At 47.5% G+C, this 19,940-nt stretch overlaps 1 protein-coding gene across 1 annotated transcript in view; it reads right to left on the bottom strand.

The window, feature by feature from the left end:
• Positions 1 to 19,940, bottom strand: part of LOC311165961 (L-gulonolactone oxidase-like) — a gene marked incomplete at its 5' end in the record, with an annotated part of 50,225 nt that overhangs the window by 8,814 nt on the left and 21,471 nt on the right. Inside the window, 3 exons of the mRNA XM_084227454.1 lie at positions 4,007 to 4,156; positions 13,737 to 13,813; positions 16,752 to 16,859. Of these exons, the coding sequence (XP_084083580.1) occupies positions 4,007 to 4,156; positions 13,737 to 13,813; positions 16,752 to 16,859 (335 nt within the window). The remainder of the gene's footprint in view (positions 1 to 4,006; positions 4,157 to 13,736; positions 13,814 to 16,751; positions 16,860 to 19,940) is intronic.

The following is a 19,940-nucleotide window of genomic DNA, read 5'->3' as shown; positions in this document are numbered from 1 at the left end:
CCCTGGAAATCTGGGAATTAATTCCATGGGAATGGGCCCAATCCTGGATGAGGATCTGGGAATTCCCTTGGGAAAGGACTGGGAATTTGGGAATTTCCTTGGGAATTCCCTGGGAATCTGGGGATGACTCACATGGGGATGGCCCAGTCCTGGACTGGGATTTGGGAATCTGGGAATTCCATGAGAATGGGCCCAATCCTGGACTGGGAATTCCCTTGGGAATGGGACCAATCCTGTGCTGGGATCTGGGAATTCCCTTGGGAATGGACCAGGAATTTTGGGATTTCCATGGGAATGGGCCCAATCCTGTGCTGGGATTTGGGATCTCCCACGGGAGTGGGACTGGGATTTGGGATTTCCAATGGAAATGGACCAGGAATTTGGGAATTTCCATGAAAATGGGCCCAACCCTGGACTGGGAATCTGGGAATTTCCTTGGGAATTTCCTTGGGAATGTGGGGATGCCTCACATGGGGATGGCCCAGTCCTGGACTAGGATTTGGGAATCTGGGAATTCCCTTGGGAAAGGGACTGGGAATTTGGGAAATCCCTTAGGAAAGGACCAGGAATCTGGGAATTCCCTTGGGAATTCCCTTGGGAATCCTGGGCTCACATGGGGATGGCCCAGTCCTGGACTGGGAATTTGGGAATTTCATTGGGAATTCCCGTGGAATTTGGGACTCACATGGGGATGGCCCAGTCCTGGACTGGGATCTGGGAATTCCCTTGGGCATGGGACTGGGAATTTGGGAATTTCCATGGGGAATGGGCCCAATCCTGTGCTGGGATCTGGGAATTCTTTTAGAAAAGGACCGGGAATTCGGAAATTTCCTTGGAATTTTCCAGAGGAATTTGGGGATGCCTCACATGGGGATGGCCCAGTCCTGGACTGGGATCTGGGAATTCCCTTGGGAATGGGGCTGGGATTTGCGATTTCCCACGGGAATTCCTCAGGAATTTGGATTTCCATGGGGATGGGCCCAATCCTGGACTGGGAATCTGGGAATTTCCTTGGGAATTCCCATGGGAATCCGGGGATGCCTCACATGGGGATGGGCCCAATCCTGGACCAGGAATTTGGGAATTTCCTTGGGAATTCCCCGGGAATTTGGGAATTCCATGGATATAGGCCCAGTCCTGGACTGGGAATTTGGAAATTTCCTTGGGAATTCCCCTGGAATCCGGGGATGCCTCACATGGGGATGGCCCAGTCCTGGACTGGGAATTTGGGAATTCCCTTGGGAAATCACCAGGAATTTGGGAATTCCCTTGGGAAATAACCAGGAATCTGGGAATTTCCTTGGGAATTCCCTTGGGAATGTGGGGATGCCTCACATGGGGATGGCCCAGTCCTGGACTGGGATTTGGGAATCTGGGAATTCTATGAGAATGGGCCCAATCCTGGACTGGGAATTCCCTTGGGAATGGGACCAATCCTGTGCTGGGATCTGAGATTTCCCTTAGGAAAGGACCAGGAATTTTGGGATTTCCATGGGAATGGGCCCAATCCTCGGCTGGGATCTGGGAATTCCCTTAGGAATGGGACTTGGAATCTGGAAATTTCCATGGAATTCCCGTGGAATCTGGGGATGCCTCACATGGGGATGGCCCAGTCCTGGACTGAGATAAAAGAATTTCCTCGGGAATTTTGGAATTCCATGGGAATGGGCCCAATCCTGGACCGGGAATTTGGGAATTTCGTTGGGAATTCCCTTGGGAATGTGGGGATGCCTCACATGGGGATGGCCCAGTCCTGGACTGGGATTTGGGATTTTGCACAGGAATTCCTGGAGAATCTGGGAATTAATTCCATGGGAATGGGCCCAATCCTGGACTGGGAATCAGGGAATTCCCTTGGGAATGGGACCTGGAATTTGGGAATTTCCTTGGGAATTTCCTGGGGAATCTGGGGATGGCCTAGTCCTGGACTGGGATCTGGGAATTCCATGGGGATGGGACCAATCCTGGGCTGGGAATCTGGGATTTCCCACGGGAATGGGACTGAGATTTGGCATTTCCCTTAGGAAAGGACCGGGAATTTGGGAATTTCCTTGGGAATTCCCTTGGGAATCTGGGGATGCCTCACATGGGGATGGCCCAGTCCTGGACTGGGAATTTGGGAATTCCCTTGGGAAATCACCAGGAATTTGGGAATTCCCTTGGGAAATAACCAGGAATCTGGGAATTTCCTTGGGAATTCCCTTGGGAATGTGGGGATGCCTCACATGGGGATGGCCCAGTCCTGGACTGGGATTTGGGAATCTGGGAATTCTATGAGAATGGGCCCAATCCTGGACTGGGAATTCCCTTGGGAATGGGACCAATCCTGTGCTGGGATCTGAGATTTCCCTTAGGAAAGGACCAGGAATTTTGGGATTTCCATGGGAATGGGCCCAATCCTGGGCTGGGATCTGGGAATTCCCTTGGGAATGGACCGGGAATTTGGGAATTTCCTTGGGAATTCCTGGGGAATCCTGGACTCACATGGGGATGGCCCAGTCCTGGACTGGGATTTGGGAATTCCCTTGGGAATGGGACTGGGATTTGTGATTTCCCATGGGAATCCCTCGGGAATCTGGGGATGAATTCCATGGGAATGGGCCCAATCCTGGGCTGGAATTTGGGAATTTCCTTGGGACTTCCCAGGGAATTTGGGGATGAATTCCATGGATATGGGCCCAGTCCTGGACTGGGGATCTGGAAATTCCCTTGGGAATGGAGCTGGAATTTGGGATTTCCCATGGGAGTGGGATTGGGATTTGGGATTTGCCATGGAAATGGACTGGGAATTTTGGAATTTCCATGAAAATGGGCCCAACCCTGGACCGGGAATTTGGGAATTTCGTTGGGAATTCCCTTGGGAATGTGGGGATGCCTCTCATGGGGATGGCCCAGTCCTGGACTGGGATCTGGGAATTCCCTTGGGCATGGGACTGGGAATTTGGGAATTTCCATGGGGAATGTGCCCAATCCTGTGTTGGGATCTCAGAATTCCTTTAGGAAAGGACCGGGAATCTGGAAATTTCCATGGAATTCCCAGGAATTCTTGGACTCACATGGGGATGGCCCAGTCCTGGACTTGGACCTAGGAATTCCCTTGGGAAAGGGACTGGGAATGTGGGAATTTCCTTGGGAATTCCCGTGGAATCCGGGGATGCCTCACATGGGGATGGCCCAGTCCTGGACTGAGAGAAAAGAATTCCCTTGGGAATTCCCCAGGAATTTTGGAATTTCCATGGGAATGGGCCCAGTCCTGGACTGGGAATCTGGGAATTCCCTTGGGAAAGGGGCTGGGATTTGGGATTTGCCATGAAAATGGACTGGGAATTTTGGGATTTCCATGGGAATGGGTCCAATCCTGGGCAGGGATCTGGAAATTTCGTTGGGAATTCCCTTGGGAATGTGGGGATGCCTCACATGGGGATGGCCCAGTCCTGGACTGAGATAAAAGAATTTCCTTGGGAATTTTGGAATTCCATGGATATAGGCCCAATCCTGGACTGAGAATTTGGGAATTTCGTTGGGAATTCCCTTGGGAATGTGGGGATGGCTCACATGGGGATGGCCCAGTCCTGTGCTGGGACCTGGGAATTCCCATGGGAATGGGACTGGAAATTTGGGAATTTCCATGGGGATGGCCCAGTCCTGGACTGGGATCTGGGAATTCCCTTAGGAATGGGACTGGGAATCTGGGAATTTCCTTGGGAATCCCCCGGGAATCTGGGGATGCCTCACATGGGGATGGCCCAGTCCTGGACTGGGATCTGGGAATTCCCTTAGGAATGGGACTGGGAATCTGGAAATTTCCTTGGGAATTCCCGTGGAATCCGGGGACCCCTCACATGGGGATGGCCCAGTCCTGGGCTGGGAATTTGGGAATTCCCTTGGGAAATCACCAGGAATTTGGGAATTCCCTTGGGAAATAACCAGGAATTTGGGAATTCCCTTGGGAAATGACCAGGAATCTGGAAATTTCCATGGAATTCCCGTGAATCCTTGGACTCACATGGGGATGGCCCAGTCCTGGACGTGCTGCCGGAAGCGGCACTCGTAGTTGAGCAGGCGGTGGCTGCGGTCGACGCGCTCCCGCCGGGAGCCGCAGAGCAGCCGGAAGAACCCGCGGTTGATCCAGGACACCAGACCCGGGAAGAAGGAGCTGCCAGGAGGGGAAAAATCGGGAATTCAGACCTGGAGACGCTTCCCGGGAAATCCCGGACTGGAAACGTTCCCGGGATTCGTCGGATGTTGTCCGGGATTCGTTCCTAAATTTTGTTTTCCTGCCTTTTTTTTGTCCCTTTTTCAGGGAATTCCTTCTGTTCCCAGCTTGGGGTTGGGTCCAGGCCCATCCCAAATCATCCTTGGGAAGGAATTTTGGGAATTCTCTGGGAATTTGGGACCTCACTTCTGTTTTCCACCCCAAATTCCATCAAAATCCCTCAGGATGGATCCTGGATCCCAGAATCCTGGAATTCCTGGGATGGGATCCACGGATTTTAAACCCCATCCCAACCCCTGATTCGCCTCCAGGAAGGAATTTCGGGAATTCCCTGGGAATTTGGGACCACCCTTCCATTTTCCATCCCCAAATTCCATCAAAATCCCTCGGGATGGATCCTGGATCCCAGAATTCCAGAATTCTTGGGATGGGATCCATGGATTTTCTATCCCAACCGATTCCAACCATTGATTCCTCTCTGGGAAGGAATTTTGGGAATTCCCTGGGAATTTGGGACCACCCTTCCCTTTTCTATCCCCAAATTCCATCAAAATCCCTCGGGATGGATCCTGGATCCCAGAATCCCAAAAATCTTTGGATGGGATCCACGGATTTTCGATCCCCATCCCAACCCCTGACTCCTCTCTGGGAAGGAATTTTGGGAATTCCCTGGAAAATCGGGATTCCCCTTCTCTTTTCCTTCCCCCAATTCCATCAAAATCCCTCAGGATGGATCCTGGATCCCAGAATCCCAAAATTCTCGGGATGGGATCCACGGATTTTCAATCCCCATCCCAACCCCTGATTCGCCTCCAGGAAGGAATTTTGGGAATTCCCTGGAAATTTGGGAGTTCATTTCCCTTTTCCATTCCCAAGTCTCATCAAAATCCCTCGGGATGGATCCTGGATCCCAGAATCCCAAAAATCTTTGGATGGGATCCATGGATTTTAAACCCTGATCCCAACCCCTGATTCCTCTCTGGGAAGGAATTTTGGGAATTCTCTGGGAATTCGGGAGTTCATTTCCCTTTTCCATCCCTGAATTCCATCAAAATCCCTCAGGATGGATCCTGGATCCCAAAATCCCGGAATTCTTGGGATGGGATCCACGGATTTAAAACCCCCATCCCATTCCCACCACTGATTCCTGTCCAGGAAGGAATTTTGGGAATTCCCTGGGAATTCGGGACCTCCCTTCCATTTTCCATCCCCAAATTCCATCAAAATCCCTCGGGATGGATCCTGGATCCCAGAATTCCGGAATTCTTGGGATGGGATCCACAGATTTTCAACCCCCATTCCAACCATTGATTCCTCTCTGGGAAGGAATTTTGGGAATTCCCTGGGAATTCGGGACCACCCTTCCATTTTCCATCCCCAAATTCCATCAAAATCCCTCGGGATGGATCCTGGATCCCAGAATCCTGAAATCCTTGGGATGGGATCCACGAATTTCTGATCCCCATCCAAACCCCTGACTCCTCTCTGGGAAGGAATTTTGGGAATTCCCTGGGAATTCGGGACCTCCCTTCCATTTTCCATCCCTGAATTCCATAAAAATCCCTCGGGATGGATCCCAAGCATCCTGGATCCCAGAATCCTGGAATTCTTGGGATGGGATCCATGGATTTTCAACCCCCATCCCATTCCCACCACTGATTCCTGTCCAGGAAGGAATTTTGGGAATTCCCTGGGAATTTGGGACCACCCTTCCCTTTTCCATCCCTGAATTCCATCAAAATCCCTCAGGATGGATCCTGGATCCCAGAATTCCAGAATTCCATCAATGGGATCCATGGAATTTCGATCCCCATCCCAACCCCTGATTCCTCTCCAGGAAGGAATTTTGGGAATTCCCTGGGAATTTGGGATTCCGCTTCTCTTTTCCATCCCAGAATTCCATCAAAATCCCTCAGGATGGATCCTGGATCCCAAAATCCCGGAATTCTTGGGATGGGATCCACGGATTTTCAACCCCCATCCCATTCCCACCACTGATTCCTGTCCAGGAAGGAATTTCAGGAATTCCCTGGGAATTCCGCTTCTCTTTCCCATCCCCCAATCCCATCATAATCCCTCAGGATGGATCCTGGATCCCAGAATCCTGAAATTCTTGGGATGGGATCCACGGATTTCTGATCCCCATCCAAACCCCTGACTCCTCTCTGGGAAGGAATTTTGGGAATTCCCTAAGAATTCGGGATTCCGCTTCTCTTTTCCACCCCCAATCCCATCAAAATCCCTTGGGATGGATCCTGGATCCCGGAATCCCAAAAATCTTTGGATGGGATCCATGGATTTTAAACCCTGATCCCAACCCCTGATTCCTCTCCAGGAAGGAATTTTGGGAATTCCCTGGGAATTGGGGATTCTGCTTCTCTTTTCCATCCCAGAATCCCATCAAAATCCCTCAGGATGGATCCTGGATCACAAAATCCTGGAATTCTCTGGATGGGATCCATGGATTTTAAACCCTGATCCCAACCCCTGACTCCTCTCCAGGAAGGAATTTTGGGAATTCCCTGGGAATTCGGGATTCCACTTCTCTTTTCCATCCCCAAATTCCATCAAAATCCCTCAGGATGGATCCTGGATCCCACAATCCCGGAATTCTTGGGATGGGATCCACGGATTTTCAACCCCCATCCCATTCCCACCACTCATTCCTGTCCAGGTAGGAATTTTGGGAATTCCCTGGGAATTCCGGACCTCCCTTCTCTTTTCCATGCCCAAATTCCATCAAAATCCCTCAGGATGGATCCTGGATCCCAAATTCCTGGAATTCTTGGGATGGGATCCATGGATTTGAAACCCTGATCCCAACCCCCGACTCCTCGGCAGGAAGGAATTTTGGGAATTCCCTGGGAATTCGGGACCTCCCTTCCATTTTCCATCCCCAAAATTCCATCAAAATCCCTCAGGATGGATCCTGGATCCCAGAATTCCGGAATTCTTGGGATACGATCCATGGATTTCTGATCCCCATCCCATTCCCGCCCCAACTTCTCTCTGGGAAGGAATTTTGGGAATTCCCTGGGAATTTGGGACCACCCTTCCATTTTCCATCCCCAAATTCCATCAAAATCCCTCGGGATGGATCCTTGATCCCAGAATCCCAAAAATCTTTTGATGGGATCCATGGATTTTAAACCCTATCCCAACCCCTGATTCCTCTCTGGAAGTAATTTTGGGAATTCCCTGGGAATTCGGGATTCTGATTCTCTTTCCCATCGCCCAATCCCATCAAAATCCCTCGGGATGGATCCTGGATCCCAGAATCCCAGAATTCTTGGGATGGGATCCATGGATTTGAAACCCTGATCCCAACCCCTGACTCCTCTCCGGGAAGGAATTTTGGGAATTCCCTGGGAATTTGGGACCTCCCTTCCCTTTTCCATCCCCGAATTCCATCAAAATCCCTCAGGATGGATCCTTGATTCCAGAATTCTGGAATTCTCAGGATGGGATCCACGGATTTTCAACCCCCATCCCATTCCCACCACTCATTCCTGTCCAGGAAGGAATTTTGGGAATTCCCTGGGAATTCCCTGGGAATTCCCTGGGAATTGGGGATTCCCCTTCTATTTTCCATACCCGAATTCCATCAAAATCCCTCAGGATGGATCCTGGATCCCAGAATTCCAGAATTCCATCAATGGGATCCATATAATTTCGATCCCCATCCCAACCCCTGACTCCTCTCCAGGAAGGAATTTCGGGAATTCCCTGGGAATTGGGGACCTCCCTTCTTGTTTCCATCCCTGAATTCCATCAAAATCCCTCAGGATGGATCCTGGATCCCAGAATTCCGGAATTCTTGGGATACGATCCATGGATTTCTGATCCCCATCCCATTCCCGCCCCAACTTCTCTCTGGGAAGGGATTTTGGGAATTCCCTGGGAATTTGGGACCTCACTTCCCTTTTCCATCCCCAAATTCCATCAAAATCCCTCAGGATGGATCCTGGATCCCAGAATCCTGGAATTCTCGGGATGGGATCCACAGATTTTCAACCCCCATCCCAACCCCTGATTCGCCTCCAGGAAGGAATTTCGGGAATTCCCTGGGAATTTGGGACCACCCTTCCATTTTCCATCCCCAAATTCCATCAAAATCCCTCAGGATGGATCCTGGATCCCAGAATCCTGGAATTCTCGGGATGGGATCCATGGATTTTAAACCCTGATCCCAACCCCTGATTCCTCTCCAGGAAGAAATTTTGGGAATTCCCTGGGAATTCCCTGGGAATTCCCTGGGAATTGGGGGTTCCACTTCTGTTTTCCATCCGTGAATTCCATCAAAATCCCTCGGGATGGATCCTGGATCCCAGAATCCCAAAAATCTTTGGATGGGATCCACGGATTTTCGATCCCCATCCCAACCCCTGACTCGCCTCCAGGAAGGAATTTTGGGAATTCCCTGGAAATTTGGGGGTTCATTTCCCTTTTCCATTCCCAAGTCCCATCAAAATCCCTGGGGATGGATCCTGGATCCCAGAATCCTGGAATTCTTGGGATGGGATCCACGGATTTTAAACCCTGATCCCAACCCCTGATTCCTCTCTGGGAAGGAATTTTGGGAATTCTCTGGGAATTCGGGAGTTCATTTCCCTTTTCCATCCCTGAATTCCATCAAAATCCCTCAGGATGGATCCTAGATCCCAGAATCCCGAAATTCTTGGGATGGGATCCATGGATTTTTAACCCCATCCCAACCCCTGATTTGGAAAATTTCCCAGATTTGGTTTTTCCAGCCCCCCCAAAATTCCAGGAATCCACAAAATTTGAGATTTGGGGAAATTCCTGGATTTGGGTTTTTTCAGCCCCAAAAATTCCATGAATCCATGAAATTCGGGATTTGGGAAATTTTCCTGGATTTGGGTTTTCCAGCCCCCCAAAAATTCCAGGAATCCACGAAATTCGGGATTTGGGAAATTTCCTGGATTTGGTTTTTTTTAGCTGGAAAAATTCCACGAATCCATGTAATTCCAGGCTTGGAAATTTCCTGGATTTGGCTTTTCCAGCCCCCCAAAATTCCATGAATCCATGAAATTTGGGGCTGGGAAATTTCCCGGATTTGGGTTTTCCAGCTGGAAAAATTCCATGATTTCTGTGGACACCACGGGGCAGCAAAGCCCCAGCCGGGAATCCCATCCCTGGAAAAGTCTCGATTCCCGAAATTCCTCTTTTCCCGGGAATGGTCCCTAAAAATCCCCCAAAATCCCAGCACAGGGAGAAAATTGGGATAAAACCAGGCTGGGAAAATCCTGATCCAAATGATCCCAATCACAATGATCCTGGTCATGATCCCAATCCAGGCCTGATCCCAACCCCAATCCCAATCCCAATCCTGATCCCAATCCTGATTCTGATCTTGATCCCGATCCCAATCCCAATCCTGATCCCAATCTCAACCCCGATCCCAATCCTAATCCCCATCCTAATCCCAATCCTGATCCCAATCCCCATCCTGATCCCAATCCCCATCCTGATCCCAATCCCCATCCTGATCCCAATCCTGATTCCGATCTTGATCCCAGTCCCAACCCCGATCCCGATCCCAATCCCAATCCTAATCCCAATGATCCCGGTCATGATCCCAATCCAGGCCTGATCCCAACCCCAATCCCAAACCTGATCTTGATCCCAATCCTGATCCCAATCCCAACCCCGATCCCAATCCCAAACCCGATCCCCATCCTAATCCCAAACCTGATCCCAATATTGATCCTGATGCCGATCCCAATCTCAATCTCAATCCCAATCCTGACCCTGATCCCAATTTCAATACCAACGATCCCAATCCTGGCCCTTATCCCAATCCCCATCCCAATCCCCATCCCCATCCCCATCCCCATCCCCATCCCAATCCCAATCCCATTCCCATTCCCAATCCCAATCCCAATCCCGATCCTGATCCCAGTCTCAACACCTACGATCCTGATCCCAGACCCGATCGCAATCCCAACCCCGATCTTGACCCAACCCCAATCCCAATCCCGATCCTAATCTTGATCCTGATCCCAATATTGATCCCAGTCCCGATCCTGATCCTGATCCTGATCCCAATCCCAACCCCAATCTAGACCCAATCCAAAACCCAAACCCAAACCCAATCCCAACCTTGATCCCAACCTCAATTGCAATGATCCCAATCCCGATCTTGATCCCGATCCCAATCCCAACCCCGATCCCGATCTTGATCCCAATCCCATTCCCAAACCCAATCCCGATCCCAATCCCAATCCCACTCCCGATCCCAATCCCAATCCCGATCCCAAATCCCAACCACAATCCTGATCTCAATCCCAATCCCGATCCCGATCTTGATCCCGATCCTGATCCCAATCCCCAATCTCGATCCCAATCCCAATCCCGTTCCCAAACCCAATCCCAATCCCGATCTTGATCCTGATTCTGATCCCAATCCCAACCCCGATCCCAATCCCGATCTTGATCCCAATCCTGATCCCAATCCTTACCCCGATCCCAATCTCGATCCCAATCCCATTCCCAAACCCAATCCCAATCCCGATCTTGATCTTGGTTCTGATCCCAATCCCGATCCCAAATCCCAACCCCAATCCCGATCTCAATCCCCATCCTGATCCTGATCCCGATCTTGATCCCGATCCCAATCCCAACCCTGATCCCAATCTTGATCCCAATCCCAATCCCAACCCTGATCCCGATCTTGATCCTGATCCCGATCTTGATCCCGATCCTGATCCCGATCTTGATCCCAATCCCAATCCCAATCCCAATCCCAATCCTGCTGATCCCAATCCCGGCCTTTTCCCAGGATTTCATCCCGTTCTGGGATTAACGGGTGAGGATTTGGGATTGGGGGTTTGGAAACTTTGGGATTTGGGATTTTTGGGATTTTTGGGATTTTTGGGATTTTGGGGATTTTTGGGGTTTGGGATCTGGGGTTTGGGGGATTTGGGGGTTTTGGGGGAATTTCAAGATTTTTGGGATTTCGGACTTGGAATTTAGGGGTTGGGATTTGGGGGACTTGGAATTTTGGGGATTTTTGAGATTTGGGATTTGGGGTCTGAGGGTTTGGGGGATTTGGGATTTGGGATTTTTTTGGGATTTTCAGAATTTTGGGATGTGGGAGCTGGGATTTGGAATTTGCCATTTTCGAGATTCGGAATTTGGGGTTTGAGGATTTGGGATTTTGGGGACTTTGGGGATTTGGGGTTTGGGATTTTTGGGATTTGGGATTTTTGGGATTTGGGATTTCTAGGATTTTTTTAATTTTGGGGATTTTGGGGATTTTAGGTGTGGGATTTGGGGTTTGGGGGACTTGGGATTTGGGGGATTTTTGGGATTTGGAACTTGGGATTTGGCATTTGAGGTTTGAGGATTTGGGATTTTGGGGACTTTGGGGATTTGGGGTTTGGGATTTTTTGGGATTTGGGGGTTTGGAGGATTATGGGATTTTGTTTTTTTTTTAATTTTTGGGATTTGGGGGATTTGGAACTTGGAATTTGGGGGTTGGGATTTGGGGGATTTTTGGGATTTGGGATTTGGGGTTTGGGATTTTGGGGATTTTATTTAATTTTGGGGTTTCTTGGGACTTGGGAGCTGGAATTTGGGATTTGCCATTTTTGAGATTTGGGATTTGGGTTTTTGGGGATTTTGGGGATTTGGGGTTTGGGATTTTGGGGATTTGGAATTTGGGGTTTGGAAGATTTGGGATTTGGGATTTGGGGTTTGGAGGATTTGGGATTTTGGGGATTTCTGGAATTTTTGGGATTTTTTACTTTGAATTTGGGGTTTGGGATTTGGGATTTTGGGGATTTGGGGGATTTGGGATTTGGGATCTGAGGTTTGGAGGATTTGGGATTTGGGGGATTTTGGGGATTTGGGATCTGAGGTTTGGAGGATTTGGGATTTTTTGAATTTTGGGGATTTTGGGTTTGGGGGATTTTTGGGATTTGGAATTTGGGATTTGGGGTTTGAGGATTTTTGGGATTTGGGATTTTGGGGATTTTATTTAATTTTGGGTTTTTTTGGGATGTGGGAGCTGGAATTTGGGATTTGCCATTTTTGAGATTTGGAATTTGGGGTTTGAGGATTTGGGATTTTGGGGACTTTAGGTATTTGGGGTTTGGGATTTTTGGGATTTGGAATTTGGGGGTTTGGAGGATTTGGGATTTGGGGGGTTTTTTAATTTTTGGGATTTTGGGGATTTGGAACTTGGAATTTGGGGGTTGGGATTTGGGGGATTTGGGATTTTGGGGGATTTTTGGGATTTTGGGATTTTGGGATTTTGGGGATTTTATTTAATTTTTGGGGTTTTTGGGATGTGGGAGCTGGAATTTGGGATTTGCCATTTTTGAGATTTGGGATTTGGGTTTTTGGGGATTTTTGGGATTTGGGGTTTGGGATTTTGGGGATTTGGAATTTGGGGTTTGGAAGATTTGAGATTTGGGATTTGGAGGATTTGGGATTTTTGGGATTTCTTGAATTTTTGGGATTTTTGACTTTGAATTTGGGGTTTGGGATTTTGGGGATTTGGAGGATTTGGGATTTGGGATCTGAGGTTTGGAGGATTTGGGATTTTTTGAATTTTGGGGATTTTGGGTTTGGGGGATTTTTGGGATTTGGAATTTGGGATTTGGGGTTTGAGGATTTTTGGGATTTGGGATTTTGGGGATTTTATTTAATTTTTTGGGTTTTTGGGATTTGGGATTTGCCATTTTTGAGATTTGGAATTTGGGGATTTGGGGTTTGAGGATTTTTGGGATTTGGGGATTTTATTTAATTTTTTGGGTTTTTGGGATTTGGGAGCTGGAATTTGGGATTTGCCATTTTTGAGATTTGGGATTTGGGTTTTTGGGGATTTTTGGGATTTGGGGTTTGGGATTTTGGGGATTTGGAATTTGGGGTTTGGAAGATTTGAGATTTGGGGTTTGGAGGATTTGGGATTTTTGGGATTTCTTGAATTTTTGGGATTTTTGACTTTGAATTTGGGGTTTGGGATTTGGGATTTTGGGGATTTGGGGGATTTGGGATTTGGGATCTGAGGTTTGGAGGATTTGGGATTTTTGGGATTTTGGGGATTTGGGATCTGAGGTTTGGAGGATTTGGGATTTTTTGAATTTTGGGGATTTTGGGTTTGGGGGATTTTTGGGATTTGGAATTTGGGATTTGGGGTTTGAGGATTTTTGGGATTTGGGATTTTGAGATTTTATTTAATTTTTTTGGTTTTTGGGATTTGGGAGCTGGAATTTGGGATTTGCCATTTTTGAGATTTGGGATTTGGGTTTTGGGGGATTTTTGGGATTTGGGGTTTGGGATTTTGGGGATTTGGAATTCGGGGCTTGGAAGATTTGAGATTTGGGATTTGGGGTTTGGAGGATTTGGGATTTTTGGGATTTCTTGAATTTTTGGGATTTTTGACTTTGAATTTGGGGTTTGGGATTTGGGATTTTGGGGATTTGGAATTTGGGGTTTGGGGATTTGGGGGATTTAGGATTTTGGGGATTTGGGATTTTTGGGAATTTCCTACCTGATCCAGAGCAGGAATTCCAGGAGATAATATCCCACGGCGTAATCCCAAAACCAGCTGGACGAGGAGCTGGGAGGCTGCAAAACAATGGAATTTCAGGAATTTCGGGAATTTCAGGAATTTTGGGAATTTCAGGAATTTTGGGAATTTCAGGGATGGGGAAAAGTGGGAATGGGGGGGGGGGATCCATGTGGGAGAGGGGAATTGGAGAATCCCGAGATCCCAAAATTCCAAACATTCCACGGTGGGGCAAAACCCGGCTCCCAGAAAAATTCCCAGAGCCCATTCCCGAAAAATCCTGGAATTCCCACCCAGAATCCACCCCCAGGATTTCCAGGAGCTCGGAAAAATCCTGGAATTCTGGGGACAAATTCCCCAAATCCTGGAATTCCAACCCAAAATCCACACCTGGAATTGCTGGATCTTGAAAATTCCCAGGATTTTTTTGGATCCATTCCCAAACTCCACCCCGGCATTGCCAAGAGCATGGAAATTCCAGGGATTTTTTGAGATCCATTCCCAAAACCCCAAAATTCCAGCCCAGATCTTGAAAATTCCCGGGATTTTTCGGGATCCATTCCCCAAATCCACCCCTGGCATTGCCAGATCTTGGAAAACCCCGGAATTTTCCAGGATCCAGTCCTAAAACCCCAGAATTCCGGCCCAGATCTTTGAAAATTCCCGGGATTTTTCGGGATCCATTCCCAAACTCCCGGAATTCCTGGAATTCCAACCCAAAATCCACCCCTGGCATTGCTGGATCTCAGAAATTCCCGAGATTTTTCAGGATCCATTCCCAAAATCCACCCCTGGTGTTCCCGGATCTCAGAAAATTCCCAGAATTATTCAGGATCCATTCCCAAAACCCCACAATTCCAGCCCAGATCTTGAAAATTCCCGGGATTTTTTGGGATCCACTCCCAAACTCCCAAAATTCCAGCCCAGATCTTTGGAAACTCCCAGGATTTTCCGGGATCCATTCCCAAACTCCCGGAATTCTCAGATTCTTGGAATTCCAGCCCAAAATCCACCCCTGGCATTGCTGGATCCCGGGAATTCCCAGGATTTTTCAGGATCCATTCCCAAAACCCCCAAATTCCAGCCCAGATCTTGAAAATTCCCGGGATTTTTCAGGATCCATTCCCAAAACCTCAGAAATCCAGCCCAGATCTCAGAAAATTTTTTTTGGATCCATTCCCAAACTCCTGGAATTCCAGCCCAGATCTTGAAAATTCCCGGGATTTTTCAAGATCCATTCCCAAAATCCACCCCTGGCGTTCCCAGATCTCAGAAAATTCCCAGAATTTTTCGGGATCCGTTCCCAAAACCCCACAATTCCAGCCCAGATCTTGAAAATTCCCGGGATTTTTCAGGATCCATTCCCCAAATCCACCCCTGGCGTTCCCAGATCTCAGAAAATTCCCGGAATTTTCCAGGATCCATTCCCAAAATCCATCCCTGGTGTTCCCAGATCTCAGAAAATTCCTGGGATTTTTTGGGATCCATTCCCAAATCCAGGAATTCCAACCCAAAATCCACCCCTGCCATTGCCAGATCATCGAAAATTCCCAGGATTTTTTCAGGATCCATTCCCAAAACCCCAGAACTCCAGCCCAGATCTTGAAAATTCCCAAAATTTTTCAGGATCCCTTCCCAAACCCCCAGAATTCCAGCCCAGATCTTGAAAATTCCTGGGATTTTTCAGGATCCATTCCCAAACTCCCAGAATTCCATCCCAGATCTTGAAAATTCCTGGAATTTTCCGGGATCCATCCCCAAACTCCCAAAATTCCAGCCCAGATCTTGGGAAACTCCCGGGATTTTTCGGGAACCATTCCCAAACTACTGGAATTCCAACCCAAAATCCACCCCTGGCATTGCCGGATCTCGGAAAATTCCCGAGATTTTTCAGGATCCATTCCCAAACTCCCAAAATTCCAGCCCAGATCTCAAAAATTCCCAGAATTTTTCAGGATCCATTCCCAAAACCTCAGAAATCCAGCCCAGATCTCAGAAAATTTTTCAGGATCCCTTCCCAAACCCCCAGAATTCCATCCCAGATCTTGAAAATTCCCGGGATTTTTCAGGATCCATTCCCAAAATCCACCCCTGGTGTTCCCGGATCTCAGAAAATTCCCAGAATTTTTCAGGATCCATTCCCAAAACCCCACAATTCCAGCCCAGATCTTGAAAATTCCCGGGATTTTCTGGGATCCACTCCCAAACTCCCAAAATTTCAGCCCAGATCTTGGGAAACTCCCGGGATTTTTCAGGATCCATTCCCAAAACCCCGGAATTCCATCCCAGATCTTGAAAATTCCCAGGATTTTTCAGGATCCACTCCCAAACTCCCAAAATTCCAGCCCAGATCTTTGATAATTCCCGGGATTTTTCAGGATCCATTCCCAAAATCCACTCCTGGCATTGCTGGATCTCAGAAAATTCCCGAGATTTTTCAGGATCCATTCCCAAACTCCCAAAATTCCAGCCCAGATCTCAAAAATTCCCAGAATTTTTCAGGATCCATTCCCAAAACCTCAGAAATCCAGCCCAGATCTCAGAAAATTTTTCAGGATCCATTCCCAAACTCCCAGAATTCCATCCCAGATCTTGAAAATTCCCGGGATTTTTTGGGATCCATTCCCAAAATTCTGGAATTCCGGCCCAAAATCCACCCCTGGCATTACTGGATCTCAGAAAATTCCCGAGATTTTTCAGGATCCATTCCCAAAATCCACCCCTGGCATTGCCAGAACCCAGAAATTCCCAGAATTTTTCAGGATCCATTCCCAAATTCCTGGAATTCCAGCCCCAAATCCACCCCTGACATTGCCAGATCTCAGAAAATCCCCGGAATTTTCCGGGATCCATTCCCAAACTCCCAGAATTCCAGCCCAGATCTTGAAAATTCCCGGGATTTTTCAGGATCCATTCCCAAATTCCACCCCTGGCCTTCCCAGATCTCAGAAAATTCCCAGAATTTTCCTGGAATTCCGGGAATTCCGGGCTCCCTGCCTCATCCGTGGGGTCCAGGTAGATGATCTGGACGTTGTCGGTGTGGGGGAACCACAGGAAACGGAAATATTGGGAATTCTGCAGGTGCTCATCCAGCTGCTCCAGCACCTGGAAAAACGGGAATGGGGACGGGGTTTAGTCCCAGGAAATATTCCCAAGAAATTATTCCCAAAAAATATTCCCAGGAATTTATTCCCAAGAAATATTCCCAGGAATTATTTCCAGGAAAAATTTCCAGGAATTATTCCCAGGTTTTTTGTCCCATAAAATTATTCCCAGGAAAATATTCCCAGAAAATATTCCCAGAAAATATTCCCAAAAAATATTTCCAGGAAATTATTCCCAGGATTTTTTCCTAGGAAAATATTCCCAATAAATATTCCCAGGAAAATATTCCCAGGATTTTTTCCTTGGAAATTATTCCCAGAAAATATTCCAGGAAAATATTCCCAGAAAATATTCCCAGGAAAATATTCCCAGGATTTTTTTCTGAGGAAATTATTCCCTAGAAGTATTCCCAGAAAATATTCCCGGGAAATTATTCCCAAAAAATATTCCCAGGAAATTATTCCCAAGAAATATTTCCAGGAATTTATTCCCAGAAAATATTCCCAGAAAAAGATGCCCAAGAAATATTCCCAGGATTTTTTTCCTAGGAAATTATTCCCAGAAAATATTCCCAAGAAATATTCCAAGGAAATTCAGCCCAATAAATATTTCCAGGAATTTATTCCGAGGAAAATATTCCCAGGAAATATTCCAAGAAAATATTCCTAATAAATATTCCCAGGAATTATTTCCAGGATTTATTCCCGGGAAATATTCCCAGAAAAAATTCCCAAGAAATATTCCCAGGAAATTATTCCCAGGATTTATTCCTAGGAAATTATTCCCAGGAAAATATTTCCAGGAAAAAATCCCAGGAAATATTCCCAAGAAATTATTCCCTGGATTTTTTCCTAGGAAATTATTCCTAGCAAATTATTCCCAATAAACATTCCCAGGAAATTATTCCCAAAAAATATTCCCAGAGAATATTCCCAGAAAATATTCCCAGGAAATCATTCCCAGACATTTTTTCCCAGAAAATTATTCCCAGGAAATTATTCCCAAGAAATATTCCCAGGAATTTATTCCCAGAAAACATTCCCATGAAAATATTCCTAGGAATTATTTCCAGGAAATTATTCCCAGGATTTTTTCCCAGGAAATTATTCTCAGCAAATTATTCCCAAAAAATATTCCCAGGAAAAATTCCTAATAATTATTTCCAGGAAAAAATTCCCAGGAAATTATTCCCAGGAAAATATTCCCCAAAAATATTCCTAGAAAAAATTCCCAAGAAATATTCCCAGGAAATTATTCCCAGGAATTATTCCCAGAAATATTCCCAGGATTCCCAGGAAATTATTCTCAGAAAATATTCCCAGAAAAAGATGCTCAGGAAATCGTTCCCGGGAATTATTTGCAGGATTTATTCCCAGGAAAATATTCCCAGGAAATTATTCCCAAGAAATATTCCCAGAAAAATATTCCCATAAAATATTCCCCCCAAAAAATTTCCCAGAAATGATTCCCAGGCAAAATTCCCATGAACTCTTCCCAGAATATTCCAGAATTCCCAGGAATTTGGGACTCCACTTTGGTGTTCCCGCTTTTCCCAACCCTTTCCCTCCATCCATTCCCACTTTTCCCATCCATTCCCACATTCCCCGGATCCTCCCCCACATTCCCTGGATCCTTTCCCATTTTTCCTGCAGTTCCCAACCCTTTCCCTGGATCCTCTCCCACTTTTCCCTCCATCATTCCCACTTTTCCCTCCATCATTCCCACATTTTCCCTCCATCATTCCCACATTCCCTGGATCTTTTCCCACATTCCCAAAATCCCCTCCCTCATTCCCTGGATCCTTTCCAACCTTTTCTGGATCCTTTCCCACTTTTCCCAAATTCCTTTCCCACTTTTCCCTCCATTCCTCCAGGATTTTCCCTCCATCCATTCCCACCTTCCCTGGATAATTCCCACATTCCCAAATTCCTCTCCCACTTTTCCCACCTCTCCCAGCCCTTTCCCTCCATCCCTTCCCACATTCCCAAAACCTCTCCCACATTCCCCGGATCCTCCCCCACTTTTCCTGCCTCTTCCTGCCCTTCCCTCCATCCTTTCCCACATTTTCTGGATCCTTTCCCACCTTTTCCCAAATTCCTTTCCCAGCCCTTTCCCTCCATCCATTCCCACTTTTCCAATCCCTTCCCACCTTCCCCGGATCCTCCCCCACATTCCCTGGATCCTTTCCCACCTTTTCCCTCCATCCTTTCCCACCTTCCCTGGATCTTTTCCCACATTCCCAAATTCCTTTCCCAGCCCATTCCCACTTTTCCCATCCCTTCCCACCTCCCCCGGATCCTCCCCCACATTCCCTGGATCCTTTCCCATTTTTCCTGCACTTCCCAACCCTTTCCCTGGATCCTCTCCCACATTTTCCCTCCATCCTTTCCCACCTTCCCTGGATCCTTTCCCACATTCCCAAATCCTTTTCCCACTTTTCCCACCTCTCCCAGCCCTTTCCCTCCATCCCTTCCCACATTCCCAAATCCTCTCCCACATTCCCCGGATCCTCCCCCACTTTTCCAGCCTCTTCCTGCCCTTCCCTCCATCCTTTCCCACATTCCCTGGATCCTTTCCCACATTTTCTGGATCCTTTCCCACATTTTCCCAAATTCCTTTCCCACTTTTCCCTCCATCCATTCCCACTTTTCCCATCCCTTCCCACCTTCCCCGGATCCTCCCCCACATTCCCTGGATCCTTTCCCATTTTTCCCTCCATTCCTCCAGGATTTTCCCTCCATCCTTTCCCACATTCCCAAAATTCCTCTCCCACTTTTCCCACCTCTCCCAGCCCTTCCCCTCCATCCCTTCCCACATTCCCAAATCCTCTCCCACATTCCCCGGATCCTCCCCCACTTTTCCCGCCTCTTCCTGCCCTTCCCTCCATCCTTTCCCACATTTTCTGGATCCTTTCCCACTTTTCCCTCCATCCATTCCCACTTTTCCCATCCTTTCCCACCTTCCCCGGATCCTCCCCCACATTCCCTGGATCCTTTCCCATTTTTCCTGCAGTTCCCAACCCTTTCCCTGGATCCTCTCCCACTTTTCCCTCCATCATTCCCACATTCCCAAATCCTTTCC

This window comes from Fringilla coelebs (assembly GCF_963513975.1).
Source record: "Fringilla coelebs genome assembly, contig: SCAFFOLD_363, whole genome shotgun sequence".
NCBI classification, from domain to species: Eukaryota; Metazoa; Chordata; class Aves; order Passeriformes; family Fringillidae; genus Fringilla; species Fringilla coelebs.
Note: the sequence above shows the minus strand (reverse complement) of the source record. Positions and strands in the feature narration are given on the sequence as shown.